Genomic DNA, 16078 nt, shown 5'->3' with positions numbered 1-16078 from the left:
GCTCTGCAGGAGGACCACCTGGTCCGTCCACATCCATCTCCAAACCTGGCATGTCATTGTCTCCCTCAGAGGGCCTTTGCATCCTACCCACCCTGAGGTATGCATGTCTGAGGGGTGCTGGGTCAACCTGAAATGAGTCAGATATCCTAGTGCCTGTAACACACCATCACTTGTTACACCTCCACCCGCAGGGCACTGTTCATTGGCTTTGGAGATATGCACGGGACACAGATGAATCTGAGGGCGTTCCAAACAGCGAGTGATGGAGAGAATCCAGCATGCTCTGAGGTCCCTTCGGGAGAAGGGCAGTGGTCATCCGTGTCCATTGTTCCACCCAACGTGTCGGCCCAGATTGCATTACAGCTGAAATCCAAACACACAGGCCAGTTCCCTGAACCAGCACGCAGCTGTCTCCTGGGACAGCCTGAAACAACTACATGAAACCTCCTGGGCTGATGGCCAGACGGGCCTCTTAGAGCTCCAGGCCTCTTTAAGAACCCCTGTGGTGTCTGACAAGCAGGAACACCGGATACCCATAATTTCGACCAAGAGTGGTGCTTCCCCCCGAGTGGTGAGAAGAAGAATGGGAATCATGACAAGAGACATTCCCAGCGGGATCACCAGAGACTCACCCGGGCGAACTGAAGATTGTGGTAAACAGCTGTAATAGAAAAAACCTCAAGGCAGACACAAAAGCACACAGGTGCTCCAACTGGATCAAAGGTTGAAGAAATCAGCCTAATCTCACAAGCAGATGACTCCACCTGTCCTCGGGCAGACGCAGCAAGGGCCCTCCATGAAACTCTCAGTCCTCTGGGAGCCCCACCCTATGTCCCACTGCCATTGCTGGCCTTGCTGGGCCTGAGGACTGGCTTTCTGGCAGTCGAAATGCTACCAGCAGGCCCACGAACACCCTCAGAACCACTGCATCCATGCCACGTGGAAACAACTAGAATGGGTTGAACCGTTATGCTAGGAAGATCCCAATCCTCCCATCCCAGTTGCTATGTGCTCAGCCTTGACAAGGCTTCACAGGCTTTCTGCAGAGGGCCAAGCTCAGGTCCCGGGGTCCTAGATGGCTCATCAGTGTTCCATGTACCACTCACCAGCCATTCCCTACATCCATCCCCTTCTCCACTACTATTCACTGCTGCCCCAGATGCACATTCTAGACTGCAATCTTGTTCTCTAGGTTGGCTTCATGGAGGACCCAGAAGCATAAGACCACAAAGGAGTGAAGGTGGCTCATCTTTCAACCATATTCCCAAAAAGTGCGCCTTGAGAAAAGGGCCCTAGGAAATCAGGTGTGGACTGAACAGATGATCCAGCTGACAAGCAGGGGGTCATTTTGCCTGCCCACTGAATGGTGAATGCACCTTGTCACCCACAGCATCACTGATAATCCCAAGAAATTTCTGTCCACAGAGAGAGGGCAGCCGCCCCTGCGGCCCACCACTGTGGCACGTCAGGGATCAGCTACACCCAAGAGCTCTACAGACACAGATATCCAGGAGAGGTCAGGAGGGGACCTTGGAGAAAGGAGCATGTTGGTTCTTGGCAATTGCCATTAGAGGGGGACCAAGAGTTTTGAGGTTCACCTGAGCAGATGACACTGGCGTCCTCCCCATGGCGACAGTTGTGCGAGTTCCAGCCGTTGTGGGGGCAGCGCCACAGGTAGGACTCTTGCCCGGAGCAGCGCACGTTGTCCAGGACAATGGGCCCTGAGCCCTCGCCAAAGCGGGCACTTCCCGGGGCCGACATGGCGCGGCCACAGCCCAGCTGCCTGCACACCACGTCAGCGTCATTGGTGTCCCAGTCGTCGTCACACACGGTGCCCCAGGAGCCTTGGTACAGAACCTCCACGCGGCCCTGACACTGGGCACCTCCATTCACCAGCCTCAGGGACAAACCTGTTTCGTTCCCTAGCAGGAGACACAAAAATTATCTTTCTCTTCCTCCCTGGAGGAAAAGCCCCAGGGTCTCAGTGGACAAGAATTACTTCAGGGACCATGACTTCTGCATGCAGGTTAAGGTTGCCCAGCACAGGACTCTCTGAAGCTTGCTCACCATTTTTCATCATTGAGGGGCTATTCAGATACCTCATGACCTCAGGGTCATGAGTTTTACGCATGTGCACGGTTTGGCGGCCCACAATGTCAGCATTGGGATTGCTGACTGGTCATGGGAAGCAGGGGCGAAGGGTGAAAGCCAGCCGCCTGCCTCCCTACCTCGATGACCAACCCAAGCACCTACATCAAGCCCAGAGTTCCTACCCAGCCACCATCAAGAAACTGTCCTAGACCTAGTGCTTGCAGACTCCACCTTCCCCTGAACGTCCTATGTCGTGCGCCCTACTACTGGGCCTGAGGGTTCTTGTGAAGGTTCCTTTATGCTGACCGCTGACTCGTGTCGCTCTTAAGCCCCGAGCTTGGACTCAATCTGAAACAGTCCGTGAGCCCTCTGAATATCCTACCAGTGGGCAGGACTAACGATCACTGACTCTGAGCTGTGCACACCTACAGCAGCCCGGACCTGTGGGTGGCAGAAAAGAAACACAACATGGCAGCATTAGGTCTGCCGGCAGGAAGGTCATTTGCCAGGTTCAGCACGACAGCACACCTCGTGAGTGATCGGGCTCACCTGGACCCAGCCCTATGCACCCTGTGAGCTGGGCTGGGGCATGACCATTGTCTGGTTCTCATTCTTCCAGGCATGCGTTCAATGAGAGCTCTGGTCTCCAAGGAAGATGGACACATGCAACAAACCCATGGGAAGACGACCGCTTCCGCAGCCGTTAGGAAAAGGCAAATCCTAGCCACAGACAGATGACTACAATGAAAGTGACAGAAGAAGTCGTGTCGTTGAGGATGTAGAGAAAGCACAACTTCCAGACACTGCTAATGGCACCCTACATTGGTGTGGCTACTGTGGCAAACAGTTCAGTGCTTCCACAAGAAAGAAACATAACGTCATCACTTGACCCACACATTCCACCCCTAGGTATATACCCAGGAGATCTGTAAACAGCTGTTCAAATATCAAACTTGTACACAGCAGTCATGGAAAGGCTATTCAAATGAGTCAAAGATTAAATTAATCCACATGGCCTTCAACCGATGAATGGTTTAAAAAAAAAAAAAAAGGCTAGGGATTCATGGGGCCACTGTGTACGTGTGCCATCATGGTGAACCTTGAGAGAGCCTGCCATTGAAAGAAGCCAGCCACAAAGGGCCACATACGCACCGAATCCATTCATACGAAAATGCCAGAGTAAATAAATCCATATTGATAGAAGGCAGACAGGTGATGACCAGACAGAAATGGGATTGGGTGTGAATGGTAACGGCACGGAATCTTCATCAGGGGCATGAACAATTCTGGAAGTAGATACTGTGATGGTGGCACCGCTCTGACTATCCTAAAAACTCCGGACTCTAGACCTTAGGCTGGGGAATTGTGGGGTAGCGGTAATGCCCAGAGACCCAAAGACAGAAAAGCAAGCACTATTTGGCCATTTGCTTCAGTCCTGACTCACACAGACCATCATCCCCGTCCTACCGTAGGACTGAAAGAAGCAGGAGCAGACACCCCTACGGTCCCTACGGAAGACGAGCTACCAGGCTCTAGGGGCAATCCAGGCCCTCTCAGTTGCCCCACGGACACTGCACTGTCAGCACAGAACTGGACCCGAAACCGGAGACAAGCTCCAGAGTAGAGCACGACATGGCCTGACACCCCTGGCAGAGGCAAGCTTCTGTGCCTGGACTGGGCAAATGTGGGCAGCATTCAGCAGAGAGCACTTGGGACAGAACAAAGCTCTGACAGGGAAGAGCCTCTTTCGGTCAGAATCCGCTTGCCTTGATTGTAGGTACAGACACCATCGGACCCATGAAGTCAAGTGGCCAAGACCCCTGTCCATGAGGGTCAAGGAGGCCCTAGTATCACATCTTGTCCCTGTCTCCTGAGGAATAGGACGGTGGCCATGGGGACCCTGACCCGGGAATCAGAGCCCATGCACTTGGTTCCGGTGACTCATCTCTTCCCAAGCAGGTATCAGAGGCCTCCCAGGACATGTCAGCCAGAGAATGGGTGACAAACAGCGTCCTTCTCCTGGTGGCACGGGGACCTGGCGCTGGCATCGGCCCCTCATGTGCACAAAGCACAACCATTATGAGTCCGAGCACATAAGAGAAAACGGTGCTAAGACAAACACTGTGAGCAGCCGGTCCTGGGACTTGTACATCCCGTTGTTCCTGAAGCTAGATCCACCCACCACTAATGTCCTCATTATGGGAGACACTGACTCTTTCCTAGCATAAGACAGGTGGAGCAGGGTTCCAGTCACTTGCGAACAAAAGCATCCTGACTAGTAGGTCCCACAACTGGTAGGTGGCAGGAAATCATAATTCTTGTGGGAAACAGAACGCCCCACACTGAATACAGTGGTTAGGGTGGAAGCTGATCCCACATTTAGGAATTTCACCCACGCCAGTCGGTTATGGTGTTGATGATAATATTTCGTCAGGAAATCAAGGATGCTTACTGTAGGAAGGACTTGTATACCACCAATCTGGAGAGACAGAGAGAGAGAGAGAAACAAAAAGTAGAATTAGAACGGAGGTGGAGTCAATCAAGGTTGGCTCAAGTGACTATTAGGTGGGACCAAGTATAATGGGATCTGAGTGCCGGCTAGAGGAGAAAGGGGTCTCTGCCGAGAGGCTGCCAAGAGCCAAAATCCCACCGTCGAATGTCCACCACAACGGCAACAAGGTGGTGCCCTGTGCAAGGCTAACTGCCGTGCTGTCACGACCCTGTTGTTGGGAAACGCATCGCGTAGGCTCCACATGGGGGAGTAGGACGTGAAAACATCTCTATTCTCCCAACACATGGAGCGTTTGGTCCAGACAATGCAATCCAGCAGAAATGTTCCCGAGACAGCCTTGTCTGTCACCTAAAGTCTTAGGACCGTGAACCCAGAGGACTCTTATTTCACTGAGCCAGTAAGGACAGTCCGTGTGTTGTGGGCTCGACTGGAAGTGTCCACATATTGAGAATGGTCCAGGGACGGCCCAGGTGGCAGACACAGCTCCACTGTTCTCCACTGAAACTACTGACTGGATCCCAGGTAGGCAGTACCTGACTGAGATACTCAGGAGACAAGAGGCAGCAGAACTCACCTGGTGTGGTCGTCGGCTGAGACTGGGCAGCTGTGAAAACAAAAGTACATGAGACACAGTGCACAGAACTGATATGACTGGACACAAAGGTAGAGGACCTGAGGAGGTCACAACCTTTGAAGCTTGTCCCCTGCCATGAAGAGCAGGGCACAATCCACCCACACCCCGGAAGGATGCTCCTTGTAAAAAGACCAGGAAGACCACAAATATTATATCCAACAGTAAGGTGATTAGCTTCATGTCTACATGTTATGACCATATTGAAGCAAAAAAGATCATCTCTGTAGAGCTTTTGGCAGCCTGCTGCAGAGGCAAGTGCAAGGAGCCCAGCTTCCACCAAAGGCAATGGCTGATCTTTCAGGCCTAAGCAGGAGTCATGACAAGCTTTGCCTGGCAGGAATTGCAAAAGCAGCTGTCCTTCGCAGCACAATCCAGTGCACGGACCAGGCATCACATTTCTCGGGTGGGAGATGCAGTCAGGGACTCAGGACCCCAAGCCCAGGGCCAGCATAGGCACACACATACAAACTCTGTAATCCTAGCCGGGATCCCCATGAGAGTCCTCCATTTTGCAGGAGGATCTTTTGCTGCCTGATGCAGCGTTGCAGGAGGCCCGTAATTGTTTCATGGAGACTTGCAGTTTGGTTCTTCTCCTAATTTACCATCTCCACACCTGGCAGCCTGAAAAAGCTAATACTGATTCCAGTGGAGAGTTCAGGAGACTTGAGGAAGACAAGGATGGTATATAGTAGCTTCCAAGGAGCTGATCAGAATGTGAGGTCTCTCTTCCCTACCCCTACCCCCAAAAGACAAACACCGAATGATGAGAGGCTCACCTGAGCAGATGACACTGGCGTCCTCACTATGGCCACAGTTGTGCGAGTTCCAGCCGTTGTGGGGGCAGCGCCACAGGTCGGACTCATGCCCGGAGCAGCGCACGTTGTCCAGGACAATGGGCCCTGAGCCCTGACCAAAGCGGGCACTTCCCGGGGCCGACACGGCCCAGCCACAGCCCAGTTGCCTGCACACCACGTTGGCGTCATTGGTGTCCCAGTCGTCGTCACACACGGTGCCCCAGGAGCCTCGGTACAGGACCTCCACGCGGCCCTGACACCGGTCACCTCCATTCACCAGCCTCAAGGCCAAACCTGCGTCACTCCCTAGCAAGACAAAGAACAAAACCCACTGTCCATGTCTCTCTTCTGGTCATAGGTTTAAGGCATATTCCAGACTCAGGGGCTTGCTCATGGCCAAAGTGCCCTGGGCATCATTCACCTTTGAACATGCCTAGAGTTTAATCTTCCTCACAGGGAAATAGTGGAAACATCCTATACATCCTAGGCCTTAGGATATTCTGATGCAGGGAAGCACCTTATGATTCAATCGAGGTGAGTAGGAAGATAACCCAAACCCCACTGGGTCTGCTCAGGATCGAGCCCCATAACTACTGGTTGCAAGCCAAGACCACTGCTCTGTTGGGCAGCTTTTTGGCTTCTGAGGAGCCCTGATGTTTTCTGGAAAAAGCCCCAGGACTTGATGGCAACTTGGCACGAAAGGAGCAGTACCGTCATGTTGCCCCCCTCTTCCTGAGGCCCCACTCCATAGCGTGGGAGCCATGAGCAAGGTCACAGCAGGACTTGTGAGGGCTCTAAGTATTACATTAACTCCCTGCTGGAGACTCTTCACTGAACTTCATCCCATGATTCCCCTGATTCAGGTGGCCAGCCCCCTAAGATCAGACCTAGGGTGTGAGAGACACCTCTTTCTACCACCAAACACACACACTCAGGGACAAAAATAATGAAGGGCACACCCTGCGACTCCTCCTGTCACTTCCAAACCCAAACTTTATCTAGAAGAAGAATGAGTCAAGGGGATCATTTACCTGTATTTGGTGTTACAGGTGTGGAGTTGGGGAGCCAGGTGCCTGGAAGTGATGACAAAGGGAAAGGCCAGAGTTAGACATCATGGAAAGCAGTCTTTTAAAATAGTTTTTGGCAGGCAGCTGACAATGCACATTGCAGCCTGCCACCTTGCTTCTATTTGTGATACACAAGCCTCCTGCTCAGCCAGCTCTCTTGGGATCAAGGCCATGCAAGAGCACAACCTGGTCCGTCCACATCAGTCTCTAAGCCTAGCATGTTCTTTTCTCCCTTACAAAGCCTTTGCCACCTCCCTGCTCTGAGGCATGTAGTCTGAGCAGTTTCCCACACTCTGAAGCTTGGGCAAAAAGAGTCAGGAGCGTGGTGGGTTGACTTGAAACCAGTCAGGTATCTTGGTACCCGAAACTTGCCACCAGTTATTACACTCCTATCCCCTGGACACTGTCCCTGTCACTTTGGATATACATGTGACCCTGATGAATCGAGGTTGCTGAAAGCAGTGAGTGATGAAGAGAATCCAGCCTGCTGTCCCTTCAGAGGAGGTTAATCGTCATCCGTGTCCACTCTCCCACTCATCATATCAGCCAAGATTGCCTTACAGCTGAAATTCATGTAACGCAGGGCCAGTTCCCTGAACCTGCAGGCAGCTGTCTCCTGGGACAGCCTGAAAGGACTGGATGAAACATCATGGATTGATAGACAGATGGGACTTTAGAATCCCAGGTCTGGTTAAGAACCACCTGTTGGGGACTCTATGATGGGGGTGGGGGACAAAGCGTGTACATAGGTTCTCTGAAGAACAGTGGTTCTCCCAGAATGGGTAGAAGAGGCATTGGGGGGGGGTGGTGAAGAAAAGGAACATTCCAAGTACGGTCATAAGGACTCACCTGGCTGGCTTGTGGACTGGGTGTGAGTAGCTGTGAGAAAGAAACTTGAGGTTAGACACAAAGCGACCGGTGCCCCAAGTGGATCAAGCTGGAAGATTATGAGACTATGCATACAGAGCTGATGACTTCACGTGCCCTCAGTTAGACAGAGCCAGGGCCCTCCATGAATCTCTCCATCCTCTGGGAGCCCCACCCTATGTCCCATTGCCATTGCCTGCCTTGCTAGGTCTGAGGGCTGACTTTCCAGCAAGCAGAATGCCACCACCCTGCCTGCAACAGGCTGCCATATCATTGTGTTCATTCAGCATGGGAACAGCAAGAATGAGTCTGGGCAGTTATTCTAGGAAGACTCCAATTCCACCAGCCCAGGTGCAATGCTCTCAATCTTTACAAGGTCTCTTGGGCTTTCTGCAGGGGTGAAGCTCAGGTCCCTTAGTCATATGTGGTTCTTCAGCATTCTATGTACTACTGAGCGGCCATTCCCTGCACCTTCCCCACTTCCAACTGCTATTCACTGCCTGCCCAAATGCACAGTTTGGACCGCAATCCTGTTCTCTGAGTTTGCCTCACTGATGACCCAACATAATTTGACCACAAAGGGGTGAAGGTGGTTCGTTTTCCAACCACACACAAGATGTGTGCCTTGAGAAAGATAGTCCTGGGAAATTGGTGGTGTACTGAGTAATAATTCCACTGAGAAGGAATAATGGCTCAATTTTTCTGTCCACTGAATAGTGGATGGTTCCTTTCACCCACCATGCCATTGTTGCTGCAAAGTCATATTGGTCCTTCTCTGTTAGCCTAATAGGGGAGGAGAACATACTCTACCCTTTCTTTCTTATTGTATATCAGTTGCCTGCTATCTCCAGGAAACCTTAGGAGGCACAGGATATCTCAGAGAGGGTTGGATGTGGGCCTTGTAGTATGCAGTGTGTTTGTTCCCATCAAAGACCACTTCAAGAGAGAGCCAGGAATATTTGTTTCCCACCTGAACAGATGACACTGGCATCCTCCCCATGGCCACAGTTGTGTGAGTTCAGCCATTGTGGGGGCAGCTCCACGGGTGGGACTCATGCCTTGAGCAGTGCACATTGTCCAAGACAATTGGCCTTGCGCCTTGACCAAACTGGGCATTTCCTGGGGCTGACATGGCCCAGCCACAGCCCAGCTGCCTACAGACCATATTGGCATCATTGGTGTCCCAGTCATCATCACACACAGTGCCCCAAGAGCCTCAGTACAGGACCTCCACGTGGCCCTGACACCAGTCACCTCTACTCACCAGCCTCAGGACCAAACCAAATTCAGTCCCTAAATGAAGACATAACATTTCTCTTACATGTTGCCACAAATGACAAAGTCTTAGGACTCTATCATATTCATAGTGCTTCACAGTAGGTGAAGGTCACTGAGAGTTTTAAGTAGGCTGGACTCTTAAAGTATCATGAGTTAGAATTCTTCAAGGTTAAAAGGACAGTGACTTCTCTCCCCAATCTAAGCCACTAGAACTTCAAGGGGAAGTAAATGCACCTTAGTTTATAGCCTTGAGAGGGCTTAAAGACTATCCACAAGTTTTTTGTCTGAGCAAAACAGAGACACAGCTCGACCCATGACTGTCCCATGCTGAAGAGAATTCTTGTCTGATGACACCAGGATGTCTTGTGAGTTCTCATACATATCTTGGGCTCTGAGGTTGGCTTAGAAAACATTTTTCACATGCTGCTTCTGGCTCCATAGTCAAGTCTTTGGGGCTAGAATGGCTGGGACCAGTGCATATTTGTGGGATGAAACAGGTAACTCTGTAGTCTAGAGACTGATTCCACTGGTCTCTGACCCAAGGCACCCAGGCTCCTAGAGATCCCATATTTCAACTGATTGCTCCCCACCCACTAGGAATGGACAATGAAGGAAGCTCCAACTCAAGCCAGGCCCTGGGTCACAAGGGACATTCCTTTGTGTTAAATGCATAAAACACTCTTTCTCACCCCAGTTCCTAGAATTCTTCCTGAATAAGAGTGACACCCAGGGGCGCCTGGGTGGCGCAGTCGGTTAAGCGTCCGACTTCAGCCGGGTCACAATCTCGCGGTCCGGGAGTTCGAGCCCTGTATCAGGCTCTGGGCTGTTGGCTCAGAGCCTGGAGCCTGTTTCCGATTCTGTGTCTCCCTCTCTTTCTGCCCCTCCCCTGTTCATACTCTGTCTCTCTCTGTCCCAAAAATAAATAAACGTTAAAAAAAAAAAAAAGAGTGACACCCATGTATATATTTGGCATCATTACCCACCAAAAAGGAGCCAAATAAAATTAATCATTACCTATTGCACCAGTAGTCCCAGTATCCTCTGTAGTGCTATCTGCATAGATAGATTATAGAAGGAGGGGGGAAAACATAAAATGTAAAATTAGGTCCCTTCTGAGGAGAATCAGTAACTGGAAGTAAAATAGAACCTGCTAAGGAAACATTATTTCTGACCTGGATTTCATCTTGCTATGTGACTTTAGAAAAGGGAACAAACCTGTCTAGCCTCAAGCTCTTTCATTCTAAAAGACTATTTTGGAAGAAATCTCTCTTCATTAACCTACTGACCTTGATTCTGACCGTCCCACACGTGACCTATGCAGGGCTCCAGGGGACAGATGTAAAAATAACTTTTCTAATCCTTATGCTTCTAACTGATTTCTCTTGTCTAATTGCATTGGCTAGTATCTCTTACACAGTGTTAAATGACAGGGGTCCCAAAGGCCATCTTGCCTTGTTTTCTACTCTAGTGAAAATGCTTCTGATGTTTACCCATTAAGTAAGATTATGGCTTTAAACCTATGATTTTCACATTGTTTCAAGGAGCTGTGGTGTTCGTCCAAGGCCCCAGCAAGATCCTACCTAGTGCTGGGACCTGAAGAAGAGATGACCTGATTGCTCCTCTTAACCCACTCTCACTAAAGCGTTCATTTTGTTTCTGAATTCCCTATTGGACTTCTACCTGAGGTCTTTTTGGATCTAGAGAAAGTTGACTCCCACATCTACCCCACACTGGAGGTCCTGACAAGAGTAGGTCTATGTAAGTCCTATATGCAGTCAGATAGTGTCATAGTCAGATATTTAAGCCCCTGAGTTCCTCATCTGCACCCCTGGGTGGACCAGTTGTACCAAAGAACTTGTCGGGCCCAGCTGTTACTCCTAATACATAGTCAGAGGAAACACTCTAGAGAGGAGCAGGTTCTCCTCTTACACCTGCTACAAGTAAGAATCTTGGGAAGACATGGCTAAATTTAACAAAGCCAGTGTCCTCCTCAGCTCTGGTGACATCTGTGTCCTTAATCATAGGGAAGAGAAAGAGGTAAAGTCAGACTTCACCCCATGGCCTTTAGGGACAGGCCATGGGGTGAAGTCTGACTACTTGGAACTACTTACTTGGGACCATTCTTACATGTGTACCATTAAGATTCCCAGCTGATCCATGCTGACTCCTAGTCAGGGGCCTTCATGTGAAGGCTCTCCTTCTTTTGTCCTAGGGTCAACATTTCCCATGTGATATGGCAGTGACTTTCCTTCCCAAAGCCCAGGTTGCCAGAAACTCGAGCTGTATTGACTACCTCCCAGCTGTTTCATTGGAGGTGCCCCCAGGGGGGTGAATGGGACCTCTGACGCCCATAAGCTGAAGGACCATGGTTACTTTATACTGAGAAGGAACCAAGTTGGTCTGATATGGGCTCAGGAAAATGCACAAGCACGCAAGGATGCTACCCCAACAGGTTTGCACTTGCCTCTCCAGGCCCTGCAGCCAGAGACCCAGCACCCCAGCCTGGCCAGGCACCAACGTGCAGTGGTAAGGACCACAGGGGTAGGCCCTGAGCATGAGCAACAGGGCCTTCCTGGAGACAAGACGCCAAGCTCCACCTTGGAACTCCTTGGAAGTGCCTGTGCAAGTCAATCCCTCCCCAATCTCAGGGACATGGTCCCATTGAGGCCTGAGGCCTTGTTCAGAGGTTCCCTCTTTGTTGCTAAGCACCCCTATCTCTTACACCTTTTGCACCTCTTCTGGATCAGAGATGGCCCTGTGAGTACAGTGAGGTAATGAGCCCATAGTGATCCCATATAACAAATGTTACCTTCTACCGCAGCTGTTGCCAGGGGTGCCTCCGTGGGAGACAAAGAAGCTAGAGTGGAGAAAGGAAGAGGTAATCAGTATTGGCTCTCATTTGAGAAGGGGTGGACTTCTGTTTCCTTAGCTCTGAAATAAGGGCTGTACGCAGTGATCCGGAAACCCCACCCACTGCTGACAGGCTCCATTTCTTCCTTACAAAACAGAATTCCTCTCTCTGTCATTTCATCAGCCCTTATTCAATGCTGGAATGCCACCAGAGATGTTCTTTGTTCCTACCACCAACCCCCGCCTCCGCCTCCACTGTCTCCATCCAAAAAATCACCCAGTTGACTAACAGCCCCACCTGATTTACAAGGTCGCATTTCCAATACAAACTGCCTATTTCTATAGCTTACCCACACCCTTAAATGACAAGTATCTACCATCACTGAGATATTCCTGAGGAGGTGGCCCCAACTAAGAATAAAGGCAGTTTTTTCAAAGATGCATCCCCAAATGCTGAAATAAACCACTCCAAAGTGACTGCTTGGAGGCCCACACTTTCTGGGGGAAGCCATTCTCAAGTGATGGATTATCTGGGTCACGTCCCATGCACAGGGGCATGTGCACACACCAGTCCACATAGCAAATGCCAGAGGTCACTCTAAAGATGGATAATTTATCTAGGAATCCCCCTTTGGGGGACACATTGAGTGTTATCCTCAGGGTTTCTTTGTGGATTAAAAGACCACTTGGTGCTTGAACACCCACCAGCATTGTGTGAACAAGGAGAAACTCGGCATTGGCGTGTGCTAGGTTGAGCCAAGGAGAAGTTCTCTCTTCCACTGTGAGTGTAAATATCTTTTGCTTGTCATTTAATCCCCAGTAAAGAGAATATACTGGTTACTTCAGTGTTTGATTTTGGTATAGATTTAAGTTTTAAGGACCAGAAGTCCCTAGTCCTTCTCTTCTGACTTTAAAAGGAGGAGATAGGGCCACATAGGAAGGCATTTGGTCATCCCAGGCCAGGGATCATCAGAACGATACCACTGGGTGTTGCATTGACAAACTCTGGAGGAGCCTGTGATTGAAACCCACTTGCACCGCTTCCCAGCTTTAGGACTCCAGGCAAGTCACTTGCCTTCTCTGAGCCTGGGATCTCACCCTTTCTGAGTGAAAAGGAACCTGCCCTCTAACATCAAATAAGACATGGCTTAGAGTAAAGCAGGTAAACTGCAAAGTGCTGTGGGCATGCACCGTGATGTAGAGGTCAGCAGGAGCCTCTGCCATCCAAGGGGCACAGGCGACCACACGAGGCGAGGTCAGCTCTACCTGAGCACACAACTCCAGCGTCTTCCCTGTGGCCACATTCATGGTTGTACCACCCGCTGTGGGAGCAGCTCGACAGGTAGGGCTCCCATCCTGAGCAGTATACGGAGCCCAAGAGAATGTTCCCCGAGCCCTGACCAAAGTAGGCCCCGCCTGGGGCCAACACCGCAAGGCCACAGCCGAGCTGCCGACAGACAACATCTGCATCCTGGGTGTCCCAGTCATCGTCACACACGGTGCCCCAGTAGCCTTGGTACAGGACCTCCACGCGGCCCTGACACCGGTCACCTCCGCTCACCAGCCTCAGAGGCAAACCTGCATTGAAAGAGTGGAAAGCTCTCATCCTCTCTCTGCCCCCTTGGCTTTCACTCACCAGTACCCCCTGTTCCCCTCCTCCTTCTGACCACTTCCCCATCTCCTTCACCCCTGTTTCTCCTCTCCCAGCACCTTACATATTGCTGCCCTGCCACACGCTGTCTTAGCCCTCTTCTCATGCTGTCTTCCCCCTGAATGAGCTCATGTGCTCTGAGAGCTTTCCAGGAGGAGGGACCCCCAAAGCCACCTCTCCAGTGCTGATCAACCCCTACAAGCCCAGCCAAGCTCTAGACCAATATTCCCAGTGACCTTCTGGATAGCCGGGCCCTGTTGTCTGGTACCCAACACAGTCTCTTTTGTCTACTTCAATCATGGAGTCACCATGCTCCACATGAGCGGTGTTGGAAATCTGGTTGCTATATTGGATTCCCCCTCTTCTGTACCTCTTGTATCCAACGTATCAACAGGTTGTCTTTCCTTTTATTCTCACTGCCATTTTGCTAGATCTTCCTTCTCCTGAACCTGGCCTACTCCAGGGCCCTGTTAGTGGACTTTCCTGCCCTCTGCCCCTCTCTCTTGAATCCATCCCATTGATGGATTCCATAAGCATTTATGGAGAGCTTACTCTATGCCCCCTCCTCTGCTGAGGGGATTGATCTGTTTCCCCCTGGAATGTCCCAAGTCCTGTTTTCATAAATTGTGAATATGTTCAACTCATTTTCCTGCTCAAAGCACCTTACTGTATTCTCCACTTGATCAGGGTCAAGTCTTGGATGGCATTCATCCAAGAGTGGGCCTCAGGTCACCTTTCAAGCCTCCTGACAGAGCCGGGGTGCCACCGTCATGGGCACCTTGCTCCTGCCTGACATGATCCTGCTGAACCACCTGCGCTATGGGAGCAAAACAAGCAGCAGGGTCTGAGGAATCCAGCCCAACACTGTGACAGCAGGAGCTCGGTCCAAGGTGTGCTTTTCAATGGTTGGTTTGTGGTTATGAGAAATTTATGGGGGGGGGACCAGAGAGGGTGGGATGGGATGGAAGATAAGGGGGCAGGTGGTTGCTGTGGTCTTTATAAAGGAAGGAATCAGAAAAAGAGAGGGGAAATGCCAATCGGGCTGTTTCTAGAGTATTCTAGAGATGCGTTCCAGGCCTCCTCAGTCTTTCCTGCTGCCCCTTCACTGCTGTGAATGTCCCTGCAGAAGATCTCTCAGTCTCCCTGCCCTCAGCTGCCCTTTACTGGTGGTCAATCACCAAAAAACTCCCCTCCAGCCCCTCCCAGGCCACTTTTGGACCCTCAGGGCAGCTTCTGAAAGGACAGAGATTGGTCTCAACAGAGCCAAGAACCCCATGGTAGGATCCACTGTCCTAAGTGGTCATATCAAGGACTCTGACATATCAAATTCAGTGCAAAGTGTGCACAGATGCTCAGAGGTTGAGGAAAGATGGATAGATTTAGTAAGAATAGTGAACAGAGGCAAAGGCACCTGTTCTGGGTTCAAATTTCTGCCCAGACACTTCCCCACCCTGTGGCCTTAGACATATAACTATTGACAAGTGACCAATCTGTGCCCCAGTTTCCTCATCTGCAACTTGGGGGTAATAATACTACTTACCTCAAAGTGTTGGAAAGATTTCATGATAATAGCACTTACTGTGTGCATTAGCTGAGCACGTACTACGTGCCAAGCAGTATTTTAAATGATTTTTTTATACATTAACTCATTTGGTGTATGAAACTGATTTTGTGCAAGGTACATAGAAAGTGCTTCGGAGATGTAAGTTATCATCAAGATAACTATCACTAAGAAGAGGCACTGGCTTTTTTTCACCTATCTCTCCTGACACCAAGCTGAAGCTAATCTCACGCAACAAATAAGCGAGAAGCAGAGAGAAGGAAGGAGGATGACAGTGAGACTGGCTGAGTGCAGATCTGGGACACGCCTAGGGTCTCAGCATCCACTGATCCTTCCCTCTCCATCCCTGCGTTCTAAAGGACAGGTGCTAGCCCTGTGGCCAAGATTGCACTCAGCCTCAACTAGCCAACAGCAGCAGCAACAGCAGCAGAACTGGCTGGCTCAGCCAGTGAGCAAAACCCCAGGAAGACAAGTAAAGAAAAAATGTCTTACCATAGTCTGTAGTCAAGGGGTTCCACAGACCTAGACAGAAACAAAATTCACCTTGAAACAGAGGTTCTGCTGTTTATAAATGATGTACAGTCACAGAAATTGGCTTGAGCGTTACCTTACAACCATGCCAGGGGGCGTTGTGGCTCACTCTTGGGTCTCTGTGCCGACAGTGTTCTTGCAGTGTTTGGGGTTTTGCAAGAATAGATTACAAGTGGGCTGGATATGGAGTGTTTGATAATTTTAGATGTGATGAAGTACATGCCTCTTTATGCTGCCCACTT

General features: G+C 50.5%; 1 protein-coding gene across 16 annotated transcripts in view; it reads right to left on the bottom strand.

Moving 5' to 3' along the window:
* DMBT1 (deleted in malignant brain tumors 1) overlaps window positions 1-16078 on the bottom strand; it is an 82498-nt gene that overhangs the window by 51543 nt on the left and 14877 nt on the right. For 6 of the 16 annotated variants that reach the window (XM_053207530.1, XM_053207529.1, XM_053207537.1 and 3 more), the window contains 10 exons: window positions 15798-15827; window positions 13360-13671; window positions 12053-12100; window positions 10258-10296; window positions 7948-7977; window positions 7063-7104; window positions 6014-6337; window positions 5178-5207; window positions 4544-4570; window positions 1599-1922 (listed from right to left, as the gene is read on the bottom strand). In XM_053207530.1, coding sequence (XP_053063505.1) covers window positions 1599-1922; window positions 4544-4570; window positions 5178-5207; window positions 6014-6337; window positions 7063-7104; window positions 7948-7977; window positions 10258-10296; window positions 12053-12100; window positions 13360-13671; window positions 15798-15827 — 1206 coding nt within the window. The remainder of the gene's footprint in view (window positions 1-1598; window positions 1923-4543; window positions 4571-5177; window positions 5208-6013; window positions 6338-7062; window positions 7105-7947; window positions 7978-10257; window positions 10297-12052; window positions 12101-13359; window positions 13672-15797; window positions 15828-16078) is intronic. The other 10 variants (XM_053207538.1, XM_053207533.1, XM_053207541.1 and 7 more) reach the window with 8 other exon arrangements.

This window comes from Acinonyx jubatus, chromosome D2 (assembly GCF_027475565.1).
Source record: "Acinonyx jubatus isolate Ajub_Pintada_27869175 chromosome D2, VMU_Ajub_asm_v1.0, whole genome shotgun sequence".
Taxonomy (NCBI): domain Eukaryota; kingdom Metazoa; phylum Chordata; class Mammalia; order Carnivora; family Felidae; genus Acinonyx; species Acinonyx jubatus.
The sequence above is the reverse complement of the archived record's forward strand: the minus strand, read 5'-3'. Positions and strand labels throughout refer to the sequence as shown.